The sequence below is a fragment of the Amborella trichopoda genome, chromosome 12 (assembly GCF_054954075.1).
Source record: "Amborella trichopoda isolate Santa Cruz 75 chromosome 12, AtrichopodaSantaCruz75HAP2 v2.0, whole genome shotgun sequence".
In the NCBI taxonomy this organism is placed as follows: domain Eukaryota; kingdom Viridiplantae; phylum Streptophyta; class Magnoliopsida; order Amborellales; family Amborellaceae; genus Amborella; species Amborella trichopoda.
In genome coordinates, this window is record NC_142347.1 from 16,717,850 (window position 1) to 16,737,489 (window position 19,640).

Genomic DNA, 19,640 nt, shown 5'->3' on the forward strand with positions numbered 1-19,640 from the left:
GTTTTATGTTTATCTCTTGATTGCTTAGTCTAGTTTAGAATGAACAATTATTAAAGATTTAGTAGGTGTGATATTTAGCTCTGGCACTTCCAGTAGATTACAAAAGAAAAAGAAGGGTCAGATCTATAAGATTTGTAGCGGTTTTGGATCGAAAAATACAAGGATCAAAAGCGCCAAGAAAAGGCCCGGAAAAGTCATACAGAGGCCATTGGACCTAGGCGACTCGGAGCAAGAGCTTAAGAAAAGACTAGGGCGACAATATGCACATTTTTTTTGTTAGATAGGCCAGTGGGGATTATAGGCCCGAACTGTTTTGGAGTTTTGAAGGTTTAGTGATAATGATAGTAAAGTTTGAGAGAGAGAAAAAAGAGAGAGGAATAAGAGGAACGAGATGCACGGTCAGATCAGGAAAGAGATGCAGACCACGGTCAAAGACACCAGTTTCTTAAGCAGTCCTCGACATCAGTGACTGCTAGACTAAACTAGTAAACAAAACCAGCAAAATGGAACCTCGAACCTCCTACAACACGTGCTGTCGCCCATCTGACATTTTTGATGCCGCCGTTCAAAAAGCAAGCAACAGATATTTTAACGACAACTGAATAAACCACCCATCGTCCACTTCTTATCTTTCAATCACTCTGGGGAGGAGAATTTGAACAGAAATGTCCCTCTGCGTTTGCCTCCTCCCTGCATTTTTTGTTCTCTTATTTGGGCTCTGCCACTCGATCGTAATCGAGACTCTAATCTCTGAGTATCCTGCAAATGGCCTCTGCCATCAGTTAATTATTCCCCTAGGTTATCCATGCTCGGAGTACACGGTAACCTCTCTATCCGTTCTCTTCCTCTGAATTTATTTTGCGATTGCTTTTATTTTCATTTTCGATTCTCTTTTCCATGCTTGTACTTCAGTTCCTTCGCTCCGGGTATGTGAATTGTATTTTGATTCTCAATATTGTTCATTGGTTATTTTCTGTACTTCAATCTCTGTCCTTCCTCTCTTTTCTCATGTTATGTAATTTCTTTGTATAGTTGTACCTGTTTTAATTGTGAACATTTTCTTTTTAAGATTTTTATTTTCTTTTGATTCCCTGTAATTCTGAATTATTTTGACTTAATTGGATCAGTGAAATGGATGTTTAATGAAATTTTTTCTTTCTATTAGTGAGGTTTGTAATAATTTCAGCCATCGAGATGCCAACACCAAAACTGAGTGCTTTTTGTTATTAACTTTTATGGTTTTGGTTCCATGGAATTCAGTAGTTTATTGTACAAAATACATGGTTTTCACAAAAGCAGAGAAAAGAGCCGTTGAGCAGAATGGGTAAAAACGTTTTGCGTCAAGAAACTTAAATATGCTTCCAATTAAATCACTCGCTAAAAACCTACCTCAAGTATAGTGAGATATTATGCACATAGTGAAAATTTTAGTCTAGCCAAAAAAGCAATCATACAACACGCAAAAGAACTAAGCTTTTGTGTTTGGAGACGACAAAAGGAGAAGTGGAGCTGTTTTGAAAGAAGAAATGATTAAAGCTTCCTGAGTAAAATGATCCGTCTATGCTAAAAATGAAATCCTCTCCTTTACATCATTCCCCTCGAAACAACTCATATTGAGGAAAGATCTCATCATTTTAGATAATACCGGAAAACTAATGTTTGATCTCAAATGGTTTAGTAGGGAAAGTTCATCGCACAAAAAAGTTCCCCTATCAGTGTGCCTGCACAGCAAATAGTGTGGATAAAAATTGCAAAAATATCATAATATTTTCATCAAATGTTATAGACCAACATAAGCTGACTTTCTGACTTAAGTTTAATTGCAAATCTCTTCATATTTTGTACCTCCAGCTTCATCTCCAGTTGATAGGGGAAGGCAGATGGTCAAAATGATGGCCTTTTGATGGTAGTCTTCTTGAAGCTCTCTGACAAATTAGACACCAAAAAGATTTTATTTAATCACAAAAAAGGATTTGTTTAATCATGCCAAAGGATACTGAATCCGGAGCAAAAGGAAAATCTTGGATCTTGTGAATGGCTGAAAATTAGAACTTTGAGAAGAATTCAATGTAGATACTAGTGGTACAGACCTTTCCTAGGAGATTGGTCAATGCTTCCACACGGCTAACATTGAAATCAAAAGAAAGTTTTAGTATTGTCGTGTTGTCTACCAGAGTGGAGTTGCATGAAAGGTGCCTAAGGACACAGTGGAATGATTCTAAATATTGGCAACATATTCCCATTTGTAGACAACTTCGCATGAAGTCTGAGATCTGACAAAAACTCTGAAGTGAGAGGAAGAAATGATCCCTGCATGGGATGCATGTCAGTTGTATGAAGATATTCTTGACATTTGCAATCTTGTGCAATGATGAACCCATTGAATCTAATCAGTAACCATATGCATATATGAGATGTAGAAAGGAGTGGAATAATGAGATAATTACTCCTATGGATACAAAGGATAATTATGTTATTGCAAAGATATATCTGAGTAACTTGCAAAGATTATTAAAAAGGCCAACATAATGATTTTCAACAGTACTGGGGTTCTGGTCTTGTCATAATTGGTAGGCTGAGTATATGCATTTTCACTTTGATCCCTTGACTGAGTTGAGACAGCTTCTAACTAAATCATTCTGAATTTTTGTTTCAATTCTTTGGCACTACAATAAGAGTAAGATATGTTTTTTCTCTTCTCTGTTGGTCTCATGGCATTTGATCATTCGGAAGCAATGGTGATAACAGAAGTTTCTGCCTGGTTCAGTGAATGGTTCCATGATTAAGACGCAATGCTGATAACAGAAGTTTCTGCCTGGATCAGTGAATTGTTTCATGATCAAGACAAATTTTCTTTTGCTTGAGTTTATGTCTTTAAACATGAAAGTAACCTATTAATTCACTAATCTGACATTGTAAAATTCGAAAGTAAATGATTGAAAAAAAAGAAACATAACCTTTGGAAGAATTTTCTACTTCAGGTATCACTTGTTTTTATCTAAGTTCTAATTATGATTGTGGTGGTGGACTGAGTTACTTGCAATCTTTGTTAGCTAATCATTCGGATTATTATGCATTCCTCAGTCTATGTTTTGTCTGACAGATTTTCTGCACTTGGAATGGTCAGAACTGATAACCGCCGCTCAATATTTGTTGCAAAATAGTTGAAAAATGGCATACCCTAAGAATGTGTATCTATGTATTGTTTCTCCTATGATTTTGATTGTACTGAACTTCATTATGCTGCTTCAGGTTGAAACAAAGGATGGTTATCTGTTAGCTGTGCAACGTATTTCTCACGGCCAAAATACAAGAGATGCCCTTTCAGGCCCTCCAGTTTTCCTGCAGCATGGACTCTTTCAGGTAAAAATCTTAAAAGATTGAAGTGGTAATGTATCTTACTGCTCAATTATCTCTTTCAACTTAATTGACTAATTTTTGTGGTGAAATTTAGGACATTTGTTCTGTCATCAACTGGTTAAAGAGTATGAAAAAGGACATTTGAGGAATTGCTCAATGAAAAGTTTAACAATATCTTAATATTCCCATGGCTATTGCTGCTGTTTGCTTTGGCAAACAAACTGGGAATGTGTTTCCATTTTCATTTGAAATCTGGCACATATATTGGGTTTTGTGTGGGTTGTTTCTTCCAAATCCGATAAATTAAAATAATATAGAGAAGATTAGCATGGCCCCTGTGCAAGGAAGACACACACAACTTGAGAAATGGTGTTTTACTTAGCGGGAAAAAAAGGTTTTGTGTGATTTTAAGATGCTTAGTTAGTTCTCAAAGAATATATGAATGAATCGTGTGGTCACTGCCCTAATGTATTGGCTTGGTAAGTTCACTTGTCTTTCATTTATATTGAGAATAAATTGTGTTCTTTTCAGTAATGAAATATGTATCCTTTTTTGTATTGCCCTAATGTATTGGCTTCGTAAGTTCACTTGTCTTGCATTTATATTGAGAATAAATTGTGTTCTTTTCAGTAATGAAATATGTATCCTTTTTTGTATTGCTTCTCTGAGTTCTTTAATCTTCTTACCTTGTGCTGTTATCTGAATCATGGGATGGGAATTACAAGCATTGATTCTTGCACTTAATGTGGATTAGCTGGGTGGGATTCTTTTTCTGGATTGCTTCTTGTGGTTTGTATCCTTTTCTGTATTGCTGCTCGTGACTTTTTTAATATTGTTACTTGATGCTGTTATCTGAATCATGGGATGGGAATTCCAAGCATTGATTCTTGCACTTAATATGGAATTAACCGGGTAGGGTTCTTTTTCTGGATTGGTTGTTGTGGTTGCTTAAGTGTACTCTAGTATTACTGGGGAAACATGTAATGGAATGACTAGGTGACCTTTGGGTTTGTACAAAAGGTGTGTGCGTGCTTGGCGTGCACATGTACATGTGTGCATGCATTCATGCGTGCATGTTTGTGACTTCTTGGTGAGTCCTATTTCACCTAGAGATAATATATAAATATACATTGGCACATGCTCCTGCATGTGTATACATATGCGAAATGTTAGGGGTTAACTGGAACACCCAAGAGTACTCCAGAATATAACTTGCGCCAAATTATCATTTATAATAGTCCACTATTTGAATCCCTGCTCGCCTACCCCAGAAAAAGTTATCTTTAAATAATATGATAGGAGATGTACTCGCACATTGTTCTTAATGGGTCACTATGTTGTCTGGCATGCTATACGCAATCACATATCCAACTTGTTTCCTGTGTAGTTTGACTTGCGGGATGTCTGATGTAGTCCATTACGTTCTGGGATCCCTTTGTTTTTTGTTTTACAACAACAGTTCCCTATTCCAATGCAGAGGCTGAGAATAGTAACATGCCAACAACACCCAGGGAGATCATATGACTCCATGCTCCAGCTCTATTAACTGATATTTCAGTTCACCTTACATTACCTTCCAGTCTTTGTTGAAATAATATTAGTGTGCCATCACGAAAGCTAACAAGTGCCAACCTTGTAATTGAAACAGGACTAAGCATTTGTTGTAATTTTTGCATATCATCCATGGTTTCTGCATTAGGATAAGTTGAGAACGTAAAGAAAATATGCATGTACAATTTTTACATTTACATCTCTATACATGTTCATCTTATTCAACCAATGAAATTGTGTTACCGATTAAAAAACAGAAAAGCACAAAAAAGTTTGTGATGGATTTGTACTTATCAAAGATATGCCCAAGACAAATTGGCAAATTTGTTTACCAAGCCATTACCTTGAGAGAAAGAGCATATCCAGATAATTTATATTAAAAAAAATTCAAAATGTACTATTGGAAGGCTTCAAATTACTTCAAAACGGAAAAGAAAGATGACTACTAGTGTGAAACCTGCTCAATATGTATTACTCTAGTTATTGACAACATTACCATTGATGATGATGTTATTCAAAATATCATTATTATTAGAACGCTTCACTATTATTTGGAACTTTGTAGAATCCCCTGCACATCTCAAGAGTGGTTTTTTATTTGGGCAGGACACCGAACTGTTTTGGTGAGAACATGTTGTCATTCCCCAATTATTACATATTATGATGATGATGATGATGATGATGATGATGTACTTTGTGTTTAGCATATTATTACTGCAACAATTTTGCTTATTATATATTATGTATCAGTAGAGGCAACATGTTCATCATCATCATCATCCGAGTCTTATATTAACTATTTGGGGTCGGTTACACAAATCATGTTCCGCTGATCTTTTTGCTCAGGATTCACGAAGTAGATGTGGCAAAAGTTTATGCAGGCTGATAACGTAACCTAGCCTTCCTCTTTTCTCCGGGGTTGGGACCGGCAAGACCGGCTTGGGATCGGGTTGAAGTTGGGAAGGGGCAATGTGTTACTGAATAGAAAAATGATGGAGCCGATGGCTGCCTGCCTTTCCCAGTGTGTGTCCTTTTCTTGGAGTGTTGGTTGCAATTGAAGGTTCCTCATGACCTTTTCGTAGGGCAGGCAGTTTAAAGGGTCCTTTCAGTGTTGGGGTCGGGGATGGCAAAGAGTTCTATGTTGCATTATTATTTTAGTTCATTTGTTGCTCACATAGAAAGAAAAAAGATGTGCAAAATCTGAGAGTGAGTTTTATGATGGACACTTTGAATTTGACCATTTATGCTAAATTTCCAGATTTTATGCTATTTCACTTTCACATTTTCAATTGTTTTATCATTAGATACTACAGTGCTATTGCCTGGAGCATGTTTTGTTAATAATCATTATTTTCTATTCTTTTTTGTTATTATTATTTTCTTATATGGGACCTGCTATCTTGCATGCTGACTTGCCTGTTTAAATGGCATCATTGCATGGATAGGGTGGAGACACTTGGTTTGAGAATTCTGTCAAACAGTCGCTGGGTTTTATACTTGCAGATTCCGGTTTTGATGTGTGGGTTGGGAATGTACGTGGCACACGTTGGAGCCATGGCCACAACTCTCTTTCTGAAAATGACAAGGTGTGCATGTTTTTTACCACTCTACTTTTCCGGACGAAATTCTCTTTTCTCTTTATTATGGTCATCTGGTTGGCACTTAAAAAGGGAACTAATCTGTACTAAGGGCTTTTACCATCACTTGGTTATCTATTGCAGGAATTTTGGGACTGGAGTTGGGAGGAATTGGCTTTGTATGATCTTGCTGAAATGATTAATTTTATACATTCAGCGACAAATTCAAAAATATTCTATGTGGGGCATTCACAGGTGGTTTTTCACAAGCTTATACCTCAACATATCTAAATTCAACATCTGATGATTCCATGGGGGTCCTGAATCTTCATATTGTTCATATATTTTGTTTCTCATGATAGGGAACCATTATGGCTCTGGCTGCATTTACTCGGTCAGAAGTAGTCGAAATGGTTGCAGGAGCTGCTCTTCTATGCCCCATATCTTATTTGGATCATGTCAGTTCCCAATTTGTTCTGAGAGCAGTTAGCCTGCATCTTGATCAGGTATATATGTGTCCACATAACATGCTTCAGGCAAGTGAGAAACAGTAGCTGATGAATAAATGGTGTTATTACTCTGTGGAACAGATGCTAACCACCATGGGCATCCATCAGCTTAATTTTCGGAGGTTTGCTTTTTTACTTTTGTGTAGTCACTTAGCGGCAATTTTTACTGATGTTTGTCTCACTTATTAATTCTTCCGTGCTTGTATTTTATGCAGTAATACGGGAGTGCAAATACTTGAGTCCATATGTGACAGGAATGCTGAATGCAGTGACATCCTGTCATCCATAACAGGTCTGTTCCTCCTTAAAAACAAACATATCTCTTTTTACTTGTCTAGAGAGGGCAAGTTGAAGTTCAGTTTGTTATGGTCTTTTAACATAAGCACATGTCTGCATGGCTGTTCTGTACAGGCATGCTACCTTCATACACTTTTCTATGCTGTGTGTATGCATTGTCATTAATACAATGAAATAAAAAATATTAATGTTGCCATATTTCTTGAACACTTTGTATCCACCTCAAGGTTATGATTTTGAATCTTATGTGTTTCTACTTGTGTATGTGTATGATACATTTATGCATTCCGTTTGTTCATATGTTTCTTAGTTTAAAAAATCTACTTGGTCCATGGCTGAGTCAGCCTGATCATTGCCAAGAAAACTCGGTTACTTGCACATTTCAAGCATTAGGGAAAAATTTATAAAAGAGTCGAGATTCACTGGAGACTTGTTTGTTTTCAAGAAATATCTTCTGATTTCATGATTGATCTTGAGGTATCCAATCATATGATGGACCAATTAACTTTATCATCTCAGTAATAATCAGCTATCTTCTTGGGTCATCATTCCCTACTTGATAGTAACCACCACCCAAAAAAGAAACAAGGAAATTCTCTAACTGATAGAATATGGCACTTTGTCTTTGATGATAGAGGTTCTTCTGATCATCCCATACTTCAGGCATCTAAAAGCTTTGAAACTTTGTCAAAGTTAACTAATTTGTCATACTAAAATTCATAAAAGGATCTTGCAAAGTGTTTCCATTGCAATGGTTATTCTGCTGAACATAATGTGCAGTTGCATGTTCATGTCAATATTAACGTTTCTTTTTAATGTGTAGATTTCTTTTTTTTTTGTGGTCAAATTATTAAATAATTAATTAAATCTATTAACTTTTGAATTATAAATTTAAGATAATATTTGAAAATATTATTAAATAGGAAAATTTAAATTAAACTATTATTATTTTTAATTATAGAGGCAAATTCTCCAAATAGTTGGGAAAATGCTCTGATGATGAAGATGAATCATAGAGGCAGTACATAGGGTCACTTATGTTTTCAATTATATAACTGATCCTTTAATTGGTCAAATTAGTAGTTATGTCTGCATTGGCACCCTGGCCAAAATTACTCACAAATTAATGTTAAACCTTGAATACTGATTAATCTTTTGTAATTGAAATATCAAAATTTTATTATTTTTGAGCTTTTGCAATTCTTTGTGATCCACAATATAATGATACCAATTTGAAGTTGATAAAGTTCACAAATATTTAGTTTAAAAATTGGGCACCTTTTTCTCTCTACCCTCATTCTGTTTCCCTTTCAAACCCTTTTTTTTATTTCAAAGTAGACACAAAATGGCAACAAATGTCTTTTTGCAGGCCTCTTATCACTCTGTTAAGTAGGCGTGAAAAATAAGGATATTCTCGTTACAATAAATCACATCAGACTGCAGAAATTCAGGATGACCTTTCTCTAATAAAATAACCTTATTCCTAAATTCCCAAATTCCCATAGAGTTTCTCTCTCAAATAATATATGTTAGAAAATAGACTCAAAATGGAAATAAAAAACTCATTGTGGGTCTGAAATCAATATGTTACGAGGGGATACTAAATCATGACATTCACATTACCTAGAAATGGTTTTCGCTGCAGAAAACAACTTATGACCACCCTTCAATAAAATAACACTATCTTTTATACAAGGGTTTTCTCCATGAAATTATTTTTGTTTGAAAGTAGACTCAATTTGGGTGAGTTACAGTCAGATATTTCTTAAAAATAAAAATATTTTCTTGGTGGAAGCATACAATTCATAGATTTTGCAGGATCAGAACTAACACTCCTCAATGATGAGTTTATAACTCTCAATTCGCCCATGATCTCCCACTAAAATTTTGCAGGAAGGTACTATTCTCAAAAACACAAAATATCACTAGGGTATGCCTTAGATAAATACCTCATCCTCTGGTTCATATTAGTGCTCCAAAACAACACAAAATACCCTAGTCTGTAGAGTGCCTTTTTGGCGTAGGAATCATGCCAATAATTTTTTCGGAGGTTTGCCATATGACGACAAAACCTTTGGCACTCATGTTTCTGATCCACAACTCACCAAGAACAACAAAAACAAAAATAAGGCAGCAAGATAACCTTGCTCTGACACCAATGAAAGTTGGACTATGTATCCCGGAAAAGTGTATACCGATTAAAATTTTTCATTCTTTACTTTATTTTCACCAGCTGGGATTACTTACAAATGTCCAAATACATTATGAGAAGCAAAAAAACACAAAGAATCCCAAGGATTCTCATTTGCTGCCATTTTAACAACTCTTTATGACACAAATAAAATTACATAAACTTTATCTTGGGAGCATGAAACACAAATTGCATAAACAAAAAATAAATTGCAAGAAGATTACCTGAACTGGAATTTATACACCCCACGTGACGTCTCCTCCTCTGATGGCGTACGAGATCAATGTCTATCCCAGATCTTCAAAATATGGGAAATCTTAGGCTATCAACCCTTTCAAATCAGAGAACAATAATGGAACAATCACAAGAGCAAGAGTAGGCCTCAATGCCTAAGCATGGGGTGTGCCCCTTTCTTAAACTCCTAGGGTTTTGGGGCGTGACCCTCTTTTCTCATTACAATATTGTTTTCTATCTTTTGGAGGCTAGAGAGAGATTAGAGAGAGGGGTGTGGAGCCTTGTGTGTGTGTGAGAGAGAGAGAGAGAGAGAGAGAGAGAGAGAGAAAGCTCAAGGTGTAGAGATTTGTATCCCCATAGAGGCTATTTATAGAATTATACTAGGGTTAGCCATCCTTATTGAGAATTAAATCAATATCATTGATCTTAAGAGACCTGTAGGGCTAAGAGATCTTAGCCTTACAATCTTTAGATCAACGATCATGATTAAAAGGAGGTGCTAAAACTTTATCTTTTAGCTTTCTTAACCTAATCCCATGAAATAAAAATAATATGAAAATATATTACACATTCCTTTCTTTTCTATAATTCTTTTACGCATGCTTTAATTTGAAAATCAAATCTTTGCAATTTTCAAAACTTTCCTTTTTCCTTCAATTGATTGAGTGCCTTGTTGGCCTCTTCATAAAATAAGAAAAGAAGCCCTTAGAGTGCGTTGTGCCTCTCATAGGGTCCTTATGTGAGCCCCTTGCACTAAATATTATTTTGAAAAAGGTAATTATTTTATTTTTCTCTCTAAATATTAAAATACGAAAAATTCAGTTTTAGACAATTTATAATCCATTTTAAGAAAAAAAATCCAAAGACTTCTAAAACTTCATTCTATAAATCATGAAATCATTTAAGATCAAATTAATTAATTCTAATATAATTTGATGGGATATGGATCTAGCTTTGTTAAGAAAATATTAATTTGCTGAACCACTCCATCTTCTACTATGAACTATAATCCAAACCTACTTTTTCAAACTAACCTAGTAGTTCCCATGACCCACAGATCATCGCAAAGGTTCATGATTGAGCTACCAAAGTTAGCCAATAAATGAAGGGACACAATCCTAGTCTATGGATTGTAGGTTTTCCCCTAGGGACAAGTCCAAGGTCACACAGACTTATGCACACACAACTCTATGGTGTATATGAGGGTTATCTCTCACGCACATACACGTATCATCTTCATTGGTGATTTTCTTTCCCTATACGTCTATCATTAGTACATTTCGTGTGATGGTTCAAGATGAGGTTTTTTTCCTCGTCCCTACAAGCCTACCATCTCACACAAAGGTTACATAGTCCCTTGGACTTGGGGCAACTCCGACCTCATCAAGGGATACCTCTGCTAACGCTCATTGATTGTGCTCTATGCCTAAGTATTTAGAGTTTTGAACTCGACTGGTCTAATTTGTTAAGCCTAGTCTAATTCTGGGCAAACATCATTTGCCAATCTCGGTCCCTCTGGACCATAATCTCTTGGTCCCTCTAGTCCTCACTCCCACTGGATTTTATTATTCTATTATAATAAATTTGGTTATATGCTCTCATAAGGCTTTTAAATGACCACAAAAAGCCAACACTATAGACACATCGTAAGTAAACACAGACTTCATTAATTCTCAAGTGAGTATTAAGAGACCATTGCACAATAACCTAGTCATAGCAAGTGTTTATTTGAAAGATTTGCACCTAACTTCGATCATCACCCTTGAAAGTGGTTATTTAGTACAAGAGCGTAGGTAGTGAGATAAGGCTTTTTCTCGTCTCGGGAGCACACGAGGTCAATGTTAGGAAGACCGGACTAGTGGCCAACTAGTGAGGGCATCAGTCCAGTCAAACCAGTCGGACCAGACCAGTTTTTTAGTGAGACCTGTGATCTTATTTAAAAAATAAAACTATATGGATGATCGTCATCATCATCAGAGCCTTTTCCCAAATATTTGGGGTCGGCAACACGAATCTTGATCCCCCATGTTGCTCTCTATCAAAGGCCATACCATAAGTGAGGTTATAAGTCCCCATATCTTATCTCATTAATTTCAACCATGTCCTTTTGAGCCTACCCCTTGCCATTTTGGGCCTTCCACTTGAACTGACTCACACCTCGTAACAGGTGTTGTACTGGGTAAATTAAACTATATGAATAAATTAGTAAAAAATACTGAAATGTAGGGAAAATTCAAAAGAAACCTAAAAAAATTAAGAAAATGTAAAAAAATATTGAAGAAAAAATAACTCATCAAGCTTGAACAACTCAATACTAAACAACTTTTTTGAGGTTCAAAACATGAAATAGATATACAAGAAGTTCACACGCCACAATCATGAACTTAAACTTATGGAAGCAAAAATGAAGTACAATACTACACTCTACCAGAAGTATCCAAAACTCCACAATACACATCCTATGATTCCATGGCCTTTAAAAGTTAGAATTTCAATAGTATTACACAATACAAGTAGGGGCGAAAATGGATCCGGGACCGGACCCGACCCAAGTCCGAGTATGCGTCCAAAAATTTGACTTGACACCAAGTCCAAATTTTGGACGCCAAACACTATTCAGGTTTGGGCCTATGTAGACCCAACCTAGACCCAACTCGAATAGTGTTAATATTTAAGTAATATTTAATATATAATATTCTAAATAATATTTAAATAAATATCACTATATAGTTTTAGTTATTATATTTAAATAATACATGTATATATAATATATATTTAAATATATTTTTTTATTTTTCAGTTGGGTTCGAGTCTGGGTCCGGGTCCGGCCCGACCTAACCTGTTGCCATCCCTAAATCCAAGTGAAATACTATACTCCAAGACAAAGTCTCAAGTCGTCGTCATCATCATCATCATCATTAGAGCCTTATGCCAAGTATTTGGGGTTGGCTAAATGAATCCCGTTTTGCTATTCCCTCAATCAAGCCATAAGTCACTATATCTCTTTTCACTACTTGTCTTTTTGGGCCTTCTTGTTACCCTTTTAAATCCTTGCGTTTGAACCAAATCACCCCTCCTTCTAGGTCAATGCTGCACACAACCAACCCACCTAAGTCTATTTTTCCTTATCTTATAGCCTATTTGAGCCACCCTTAAGTTTCCTCAGATGTATTCATATTCCGAATTCTATCATTTCTTGTCTTGCCACTCATCCATCTCAACATCCTTATCTTAGCTACGCTCATTCTATGGATATGTTGTTTCTTGACCGCCAACATTCCAACCCAAATAATATATGTAGTCAAATGGAATCAGTAATAAATAGTCATTATCTTCATTCCCTTCAATTTCATCATCTTTCTCAGTATTAGAATCCTCAAAACCACACTCTATGGCATCATCAATCACTCCACCTATAAGAAGTTTAGCATATTACTAACTAAGCTGCATACGTATTCTACATCCTTAAAGTGCATATAATAAGAACTTATAAGTTAAAATATAAATGAATTAGAGTACCATAAAATTAAATTTACCTCCTTGTTGTGATCCTTCCGACTCCATCCAATTATCTAATTAGTCTTCATGACCTTCAAGAGTGTAGTTCTCTTCCTCCCCGACCCATTCATCCACAATATGAATCTTTTCCATGTCCACGGGGTCCTTGCACATGACGCTACATCCATAACATTCCAAATTCTATAAAATTCTGAATCAAAAACTCGTAAACATAAATAGAAGTATAGAACTATATAAGAAAGAATACTAAAATAAAATAAGTGCCTATACCTCTCTCAAGGCTAGGTTGTATTGACTAAGTTATTTAGCCTTTTGTACCCCAACTTATTTCGCTTATCCGTATGGACATGTTGAAAAATACTTCAATTTGTCTCATAGCCACTTGCATTACAAGCCTGGATAAGAATAGGATAGTGAGTCTCTGAAGGTTTGAAACCTTTGAGTCTCTGAAGGTTTGAAACCTTTGTAACAAATCGTGACCATCAATTCGCAAATGATAGAAATGGAATAAGATATAATATTGGACTAGAGATAATCACTTCATTAAGCAACAAAATTAATGAAGAAAATAAATAAAAGAAATTCATTGTGGGAGGATTTTAACACATAAAGCAGTTGCAAACTGCTCCTCTAATAGACTAGGGCATGTAGATATGCGTACATTTCCTTCCCAATCTTCACTTTCATATTTGCACCTGGGTACAACTTTTCTATCATGATGTTCAACCCAATCAAAACCTCAAGTGGGTTAAAAATGTGATCTTATTGTAAAAGTATTTAGGGTTATGATTTTAAACAATTGCATTTATAAGGCAAAACAACAACCTATCTCATCTACAATCTATAATTTCCAAATTTTCTCATAATAGGTCTTCTTGTACTTTTTGCAATGACCTCCTTGGCCTTTTCTATTGCTGTGTATTTATACCCCATGGCCGGTCCAGATTCACCGTCTAAAATCCTTAAAGCCTTCACTAAGGGCTCTGTGCACTTTGCCAACATAATCGTATGTCTGAGGTCATCCTTTTGCAATGACGTACTTTGTGAGGTAAGGGAGTTAGTAGCATATCTAATAGTGACGGCCTGCACTAACTCCCCTGAGTGTGCTTCCTGATAATATTGATGACAAAGCCTTGGTTGTAGATTAACTTTGTTACTTTTTATTTGTGTATGTAAAATGTGGTAACCCTATTTTTCTATCTTTTCGATTTCGTTGTTTTTGTTTTTATTTTTGTCTTTTTTGTTTTTTTCCTTTAGTTTGAGGCTCCCTTTTCTTCATAACTAGTCTGGCCTATGGATGAGTTTAATCTAGGCTCATATCCTGCTTATATCCTGACATTATTTTTTCATTGTAGGGAAAAATTGTTGCTTTAATAATTCTCGTGTGGATTTCTATCTTGAATATGAGCCTCACCCATCATCGACCAAAAACTTGAGACATCTTTTCCAAAGTATGACCTCGTTCCTTCTTCGATTACTGTGTTGATAGGTTCATATATCATGTTGACAATTCCTGCTTGTTTTACTTGTCTTTTATTCATGGTAAAGTATGTTCAATTGTGTTACTGGTTGTACTAACTTTATTGTAGTTCAATTGTGTTCTCATAAATCTCAGATATCCTTCTTGTACCTTCATTATACTATTACATTCATTGTCTAGTGCCTTGGAACCATTGTAATTGGTCAACAGAGGAATCATAAAAAGTAGTTTAGTTGTTGACAGTTTATTTCGTTAAGAAAGCAGGTTCATCACATAACTCCCTGTTGAAAAGACATTTATCTGTTGTTATATACCATATTGTCATTTGTATGTTTATCAAGGTCTTGTGCTGTACTGTACAGGTTATATTTGTTATTTTATGTATTCATTGGTATGATGTTATCACATCCCATTCAATTGTCTCTCCCATATTTGTACCCTGTTATGGTTAGTATTATTCATTCTTTTTAGATTTCATATTCATGGTACCATAGCATTAGTTCTCGGGCTAGCCTTGATCTGTGTTCACAAATGCAGACCATTTATATAAAAAATTGTTGTGCAACAATTGGGTTTTCTTAGATGTAATATTTCTATGCATGCAAAATTGGTCATGTGTGCAAGGTCGGCTCAGGTAAGTGGATACATATTTTCAATTATTTATTTTACCCCAAACATATCTGTGATTACATAGATCCATATCTTTTTTCAATTGGGCCATGATTTTCTAGATTCAAGGCTCTTGTACTTTAAGCGGTTGTAAAAGTTGAAAGAGGAAATCTGAGTTAGACAGAAGATATGGCAAAGCAAGAATCACAGGAAAGAGCTATTCACATTTCTTGTGTCGATTCAACACATCTATAGGGATCCAAAGACCACATAAGAAAAAAAAGACTTGAAGCCACTCTTCAAATTGAAGTGATTCGTCTCTTTTCCTCAATATTTTTATTTCTCAATCTTTCAGAGGGTGATTCTAAGCTACTTTTGTGTATTCTATACACAAAGACTAGGGTTGGTAATGAAAAAAGGGGGAGTGACGGTTTTGTCTCTTCCCTCCCCATCGTTGTCTCTTCCTCACCCGGGGGCAGTTTTTGGGGCTGGCTCTGGGCAGATACCTAGGCCCCGGTGACCAGTGTCTTTTTAGGCTTCATATTGGTTGGCTAGCCTTATAGCATGATGTATGGCAAACGGCTGTAGGAAAAATGATGCTATCTTTTGATAGAGTTGGAAGACCAACACAGTTTTAAGGACAAGTGAGTTTGCTTCACAAAGAACACTTTGGTTATTCTGAGAGCACCATACCCTCATCCTATTACTTCATTTTTATAAACTGAATGTTATTCATGTAGTCTCAAACATATATTTGCTTAGCACATAAAGCACATTTATCACCAGTAAAACATTTAATATTAATTTTTTAATAGGGAACAAATTCTTAAAAGACTCTTATGAAATTATTAAATGATGTGTTGGAATTTGCCATTCAATTAGCATTCAATTATGAATGTACGAATATAGCCCTTAAGAAAGATAAATACAGGAGGTTCTTGGCAAGCTATCAAAAGTTGTGGTCTAATATATGGCTTAAACAGAAGTGCTGGAATTTACTATGTTATATTGGACGAGGCTTTCACCCTTGAATTAGAACTTTGTGTATTATTTCATCTTTTGTAGTATTTATCAAGGGCATCCTCAGCGCTTGTCTAGACTTCATCTCTACATATGCAATGTGCTCTTTGTTGAATTAAATATGGATTCCATTCTCCATGTTTCGCTCGTTGCATTTTTCTCCATTTTTTCTACCTATTTTGGGGTGTTCGCAGAAGAGAATAACTCCTTTTATGTACAAACTGCATTGTTACACCACTTTACCAGATATTATTTTGAGCTTGTTCGTACTCAAGTTGGAACTTTCTTAATTTCTGACCCAAAAGGAAGTTTAAAGATGATGTTGTTCATTTTGAGTTTTTTTCAGTTTTAGTCGTTATCAGTGTTCAACAACTTGGTGCGTCCAACTTGGAGTTGCAGACACTAGGGCTCAGCTCAACTGGGTGCCGGACCTGAATACCTCCCAAACTAGGGGTGGTAGATGAGGTTGGGTAAAAATATTACCAAAACAGCTTTTTTTAGGAAAATGAAGTGTCTTTTTTTTTGTAGAGATATGTTTCTTTTGGGTGGGAGGGGGGGAGGGGGGTGGGGGCGGGAGAGGGAGGAGGTAATGTAATGAACCTGAAACAAAGAAATGACCGAGAGATCTCTTCGACCTTTACCTCCTTCACAGATTTGAAGCTTGGTCAAGTTTTTTCTAAATGATCAAAGCCAGACTTTTGGCTTGTCAATGCTTCCAAAACAATCAAGGCTATTCTTTTTCCAGAGGTTTCTGGTTTAGAGAGAGAGAGAGAGAGAGAGAGATTTCAGCAAGGTTGGAAGTTTATTCTAACTTTGTCCATTTTTTATTTGTTTGTTTTGGTTGTGATTTGATGTTTTACTGTCTTTTACATACTTCTTTTTTTTCCTATTTGATCAATTTTCTTTGTTTCCCATTTTTTTTTGAGTTTTACTTATTTTTTGGGATTTTTCCCTTTTATAAGCCAATTTTGAATTCAGTGCATACTTGGGCAAGTCGAGTAACTCAGCCTAGTCAGGGACTGAGTTCTGCTGGTGAGCTGATTTTGTAAGCATTGGTCATTGCTAGTGATTTAAGAAATGTCAATCGCGATAGGGATTCTCGATGCAGATTGGGAATTTGTGGGTATCACCCCGTTCCTAGTCAGAACCGAAGGTCACTCTGATTTTGATAGACTTAACCCGTCTTGTTAGAGAACTAGGTGAGTTTGTTAGGGAACCAAATCGAACTAATCGCCAGTTCCCACCCTTCCGCCTTTTCTATATTTTTCAATGTTTTCAATTTTAGTAATATTATTTAAAATGTTTGTGAACCAATTCCCATACTAGAGAATCAGTCCAATACAGCCCGGATTAGTGATCCTAATTGGTCTAGTGGATGATTCGGCTCCCTAGCTGGGTTTTAAATCATTGGTTTTTAGCAATATTTCATCAAAAACCGACTTGTAAAATCTTGCCCTTTGTCAAATATACTATCGAGAAATATTTAATTCTTCATATATTTTTGGTATATTGGGATTTATCGCCTCACTAAGAGTATGATCGTTGATAGAGCAGAATGACTGATCATATAGCCGATCCCAAATAGTTGGGAAAACTTTAATGATGATGATGCTGACAACATCTTTGGTATACTGAATTGTGGACAATTTTATCCTAGGAACAATCATGGACAGGGATCTCATTTGTCTTTGCTTAAGCATGAGATTTCAACATGGAATATAAAGTTGCTAGTCTAAGTGCCTCAAACATAGAATATTGTAACTTATCATGAAAAATTACATTTGAATACTAAAGCATGCTTTATTTGTGGTTCAAAAAAGGAAAGTGAGGGCCATTTTCGAATATAGATATGTTTTACTGTAGTTATCTTTCCCTGATGATTTTGCTGTTGTTCTTAGTGATTCGAAAAGGAAATTTCGCAAGGTATGATTATGGGATTTTGGGGAACCTGATACGATATGGTACACTGCACCCCAAGGCATTTAACCTTGCGGGCATCCCACGATCTCTGCCCATATGGATTGGTTATGGAGGTCAGGATGCCTTGGCAGATTTGACAGATGTTAAGCGAATGCTCAAGGAGTTGCCTTTGGAACCAGAATTGCTTTATCTTGAAACTTATGGTCATATTGACTTCATCTTGAGTGTAAAGGCAAACGAAGATGTATATGGTCATGTGATAGAGTTTTTCAGGTCAATTGGTAGAAGGTCTAGTTATTGAATTGCGATGATGTTTGTGAGCATCTTTCCCTTGTATATGACTGCTGTATAGCTTGTATACTTTGATTTGTACTTCAGGATAACTAATTATATAGTCACTAAGAAGTTCTTACCTTCTTTGCATTTGGATAACAATCACCTGTGCTTTTCTTGGTTATAACAAGTTACTAGAATCACAGACATGGGTTGGGTGATCAGAATCAGAGAGCTGATTAGGGTGAGGGACGGTCCTCACATTTTTAGATTAGTCTATTTGTCATTATTCGCCTAAATTCAAGGACAATGTTATATTGTTAAGTTGCTGAATGTCTATAATCAAACTCTTAATTCAATGCCAGACAAACCTCCAGCAGTTAAATTGCCATCAGAGATGAATTCTAGTGGCAAGATTCTTGAAAATTTACCCCTTGACTTGGAAGTACATGTATAGCCAAGTCCTACTAAATTAATTGTAGCGGCGCCCAAGTTGGACTTGGACAAATGTGTTCAACTTTTTTTAATGTCTGTTTTTTAAACTTTTTTTTTTTTTTCAGTCGATCTCATCAGCCAAATAAATAGATGGTGGAGATATGTAATCAGAAATTGTACCACTCGTATGGGACCAAAAGTCTTATTATTATATCAGAGCAAAAGATATTTCAAGGATGTGAAATTGTAGAAAATAAGATACAAATCTTTCCCTGAGAAGCTATTTCTACCTTAGGGTGCAGTTTGTATAGAGCCGGGGCTCTAAACAATCAAAGTAAAGCGCAACTTCAAATAGCATTGAGAAATGCGGTTTCAATATTGGAAATCTTTGTGATTAGCCTTAAAATATATTTTCATCTTTAATTATAAAATTTAAAGCTTAAAAAATAGTGTAGATCGAGCAAATCTATAAAAACTTGAAATTTTTTGAAAATTGACGGTCCAAAAATGTGTTACAAGATGCACTATTTCTAAAACTTGAAATCCATTTTTTTTCTCATGTCCATGCATATTGATACCGAGATGATCAATTTTAGGATATTTGAGCATCAAAATCTCTTCTAATGAAATTTTTTAAGTGGGCTCTAATTTGATTGTTTTGAGCC

The 19,640-nt window shown here is 35.7% G+C and overlaps 1 protein-coding gene and 1 non-coding gene across 2 annotated transcripts; both read left to right on the forward strand.

The window, feature by feature from the left end:
• The first annotated feature begins 82 nt into the window (after positions 1-82).
• Positions 83-18,684, forward strand: LOC18439066 (lipase 1). The gene is made up of 9 exons (XM_006849245.4): positions 83-821; positions 3,253-3,363; positions 6,357-6,497; positions 6,633-6,743; positions 6,851-6,994; positions 7,079-7,119; positions 7,213-7,289; positions 14,594-14,689; positions 18,246-18,684. Exons 1-9 carry the CDS (start codon positions 666-668, stop codon positions 18,566-18,568), a joined length of 1,200 nt encoding a protein of 399 aa, XP_006849308.1. The 5' UTR covers positions 83-665; the 3' UTR covers positions 18,569-18,684.
• On the forward strand, positions 3,637-3,741 carry LOC148779474 (U6 spliceosomal RNA). Its single transcript, XR_016046638.1, has one exon. It is a non-coding gene; the product is annotated as a U6 spliceosomal RNA (small nuclear RNA).
• Positions 18,685-19,640: the final 956 nt, after the last annotated feature.

Coding starts and splice junctions, on each gene's coding strand:
- LOC18439066 (XM_006849245.4), top strand. CDS start 666: ATGTCCCTCTGCGTTTGCCTCCTCCCTGCATTTTTTGTTCTCTTATTT. Junction 822..3,252: donor ATCCATGCTCGGAGTACACG/GTAACCTCTCTA, acceptor ATGCTGCTTCAG/GTTGAAACAAAGGATGGTTA. Junction 7,120..7,212: donor CATCAGCTTAATTTTCGGAG/GTTTGCTTTTTT, acceptor TATTTTATGCAG/TAATACGGGAGTGCAAATAC.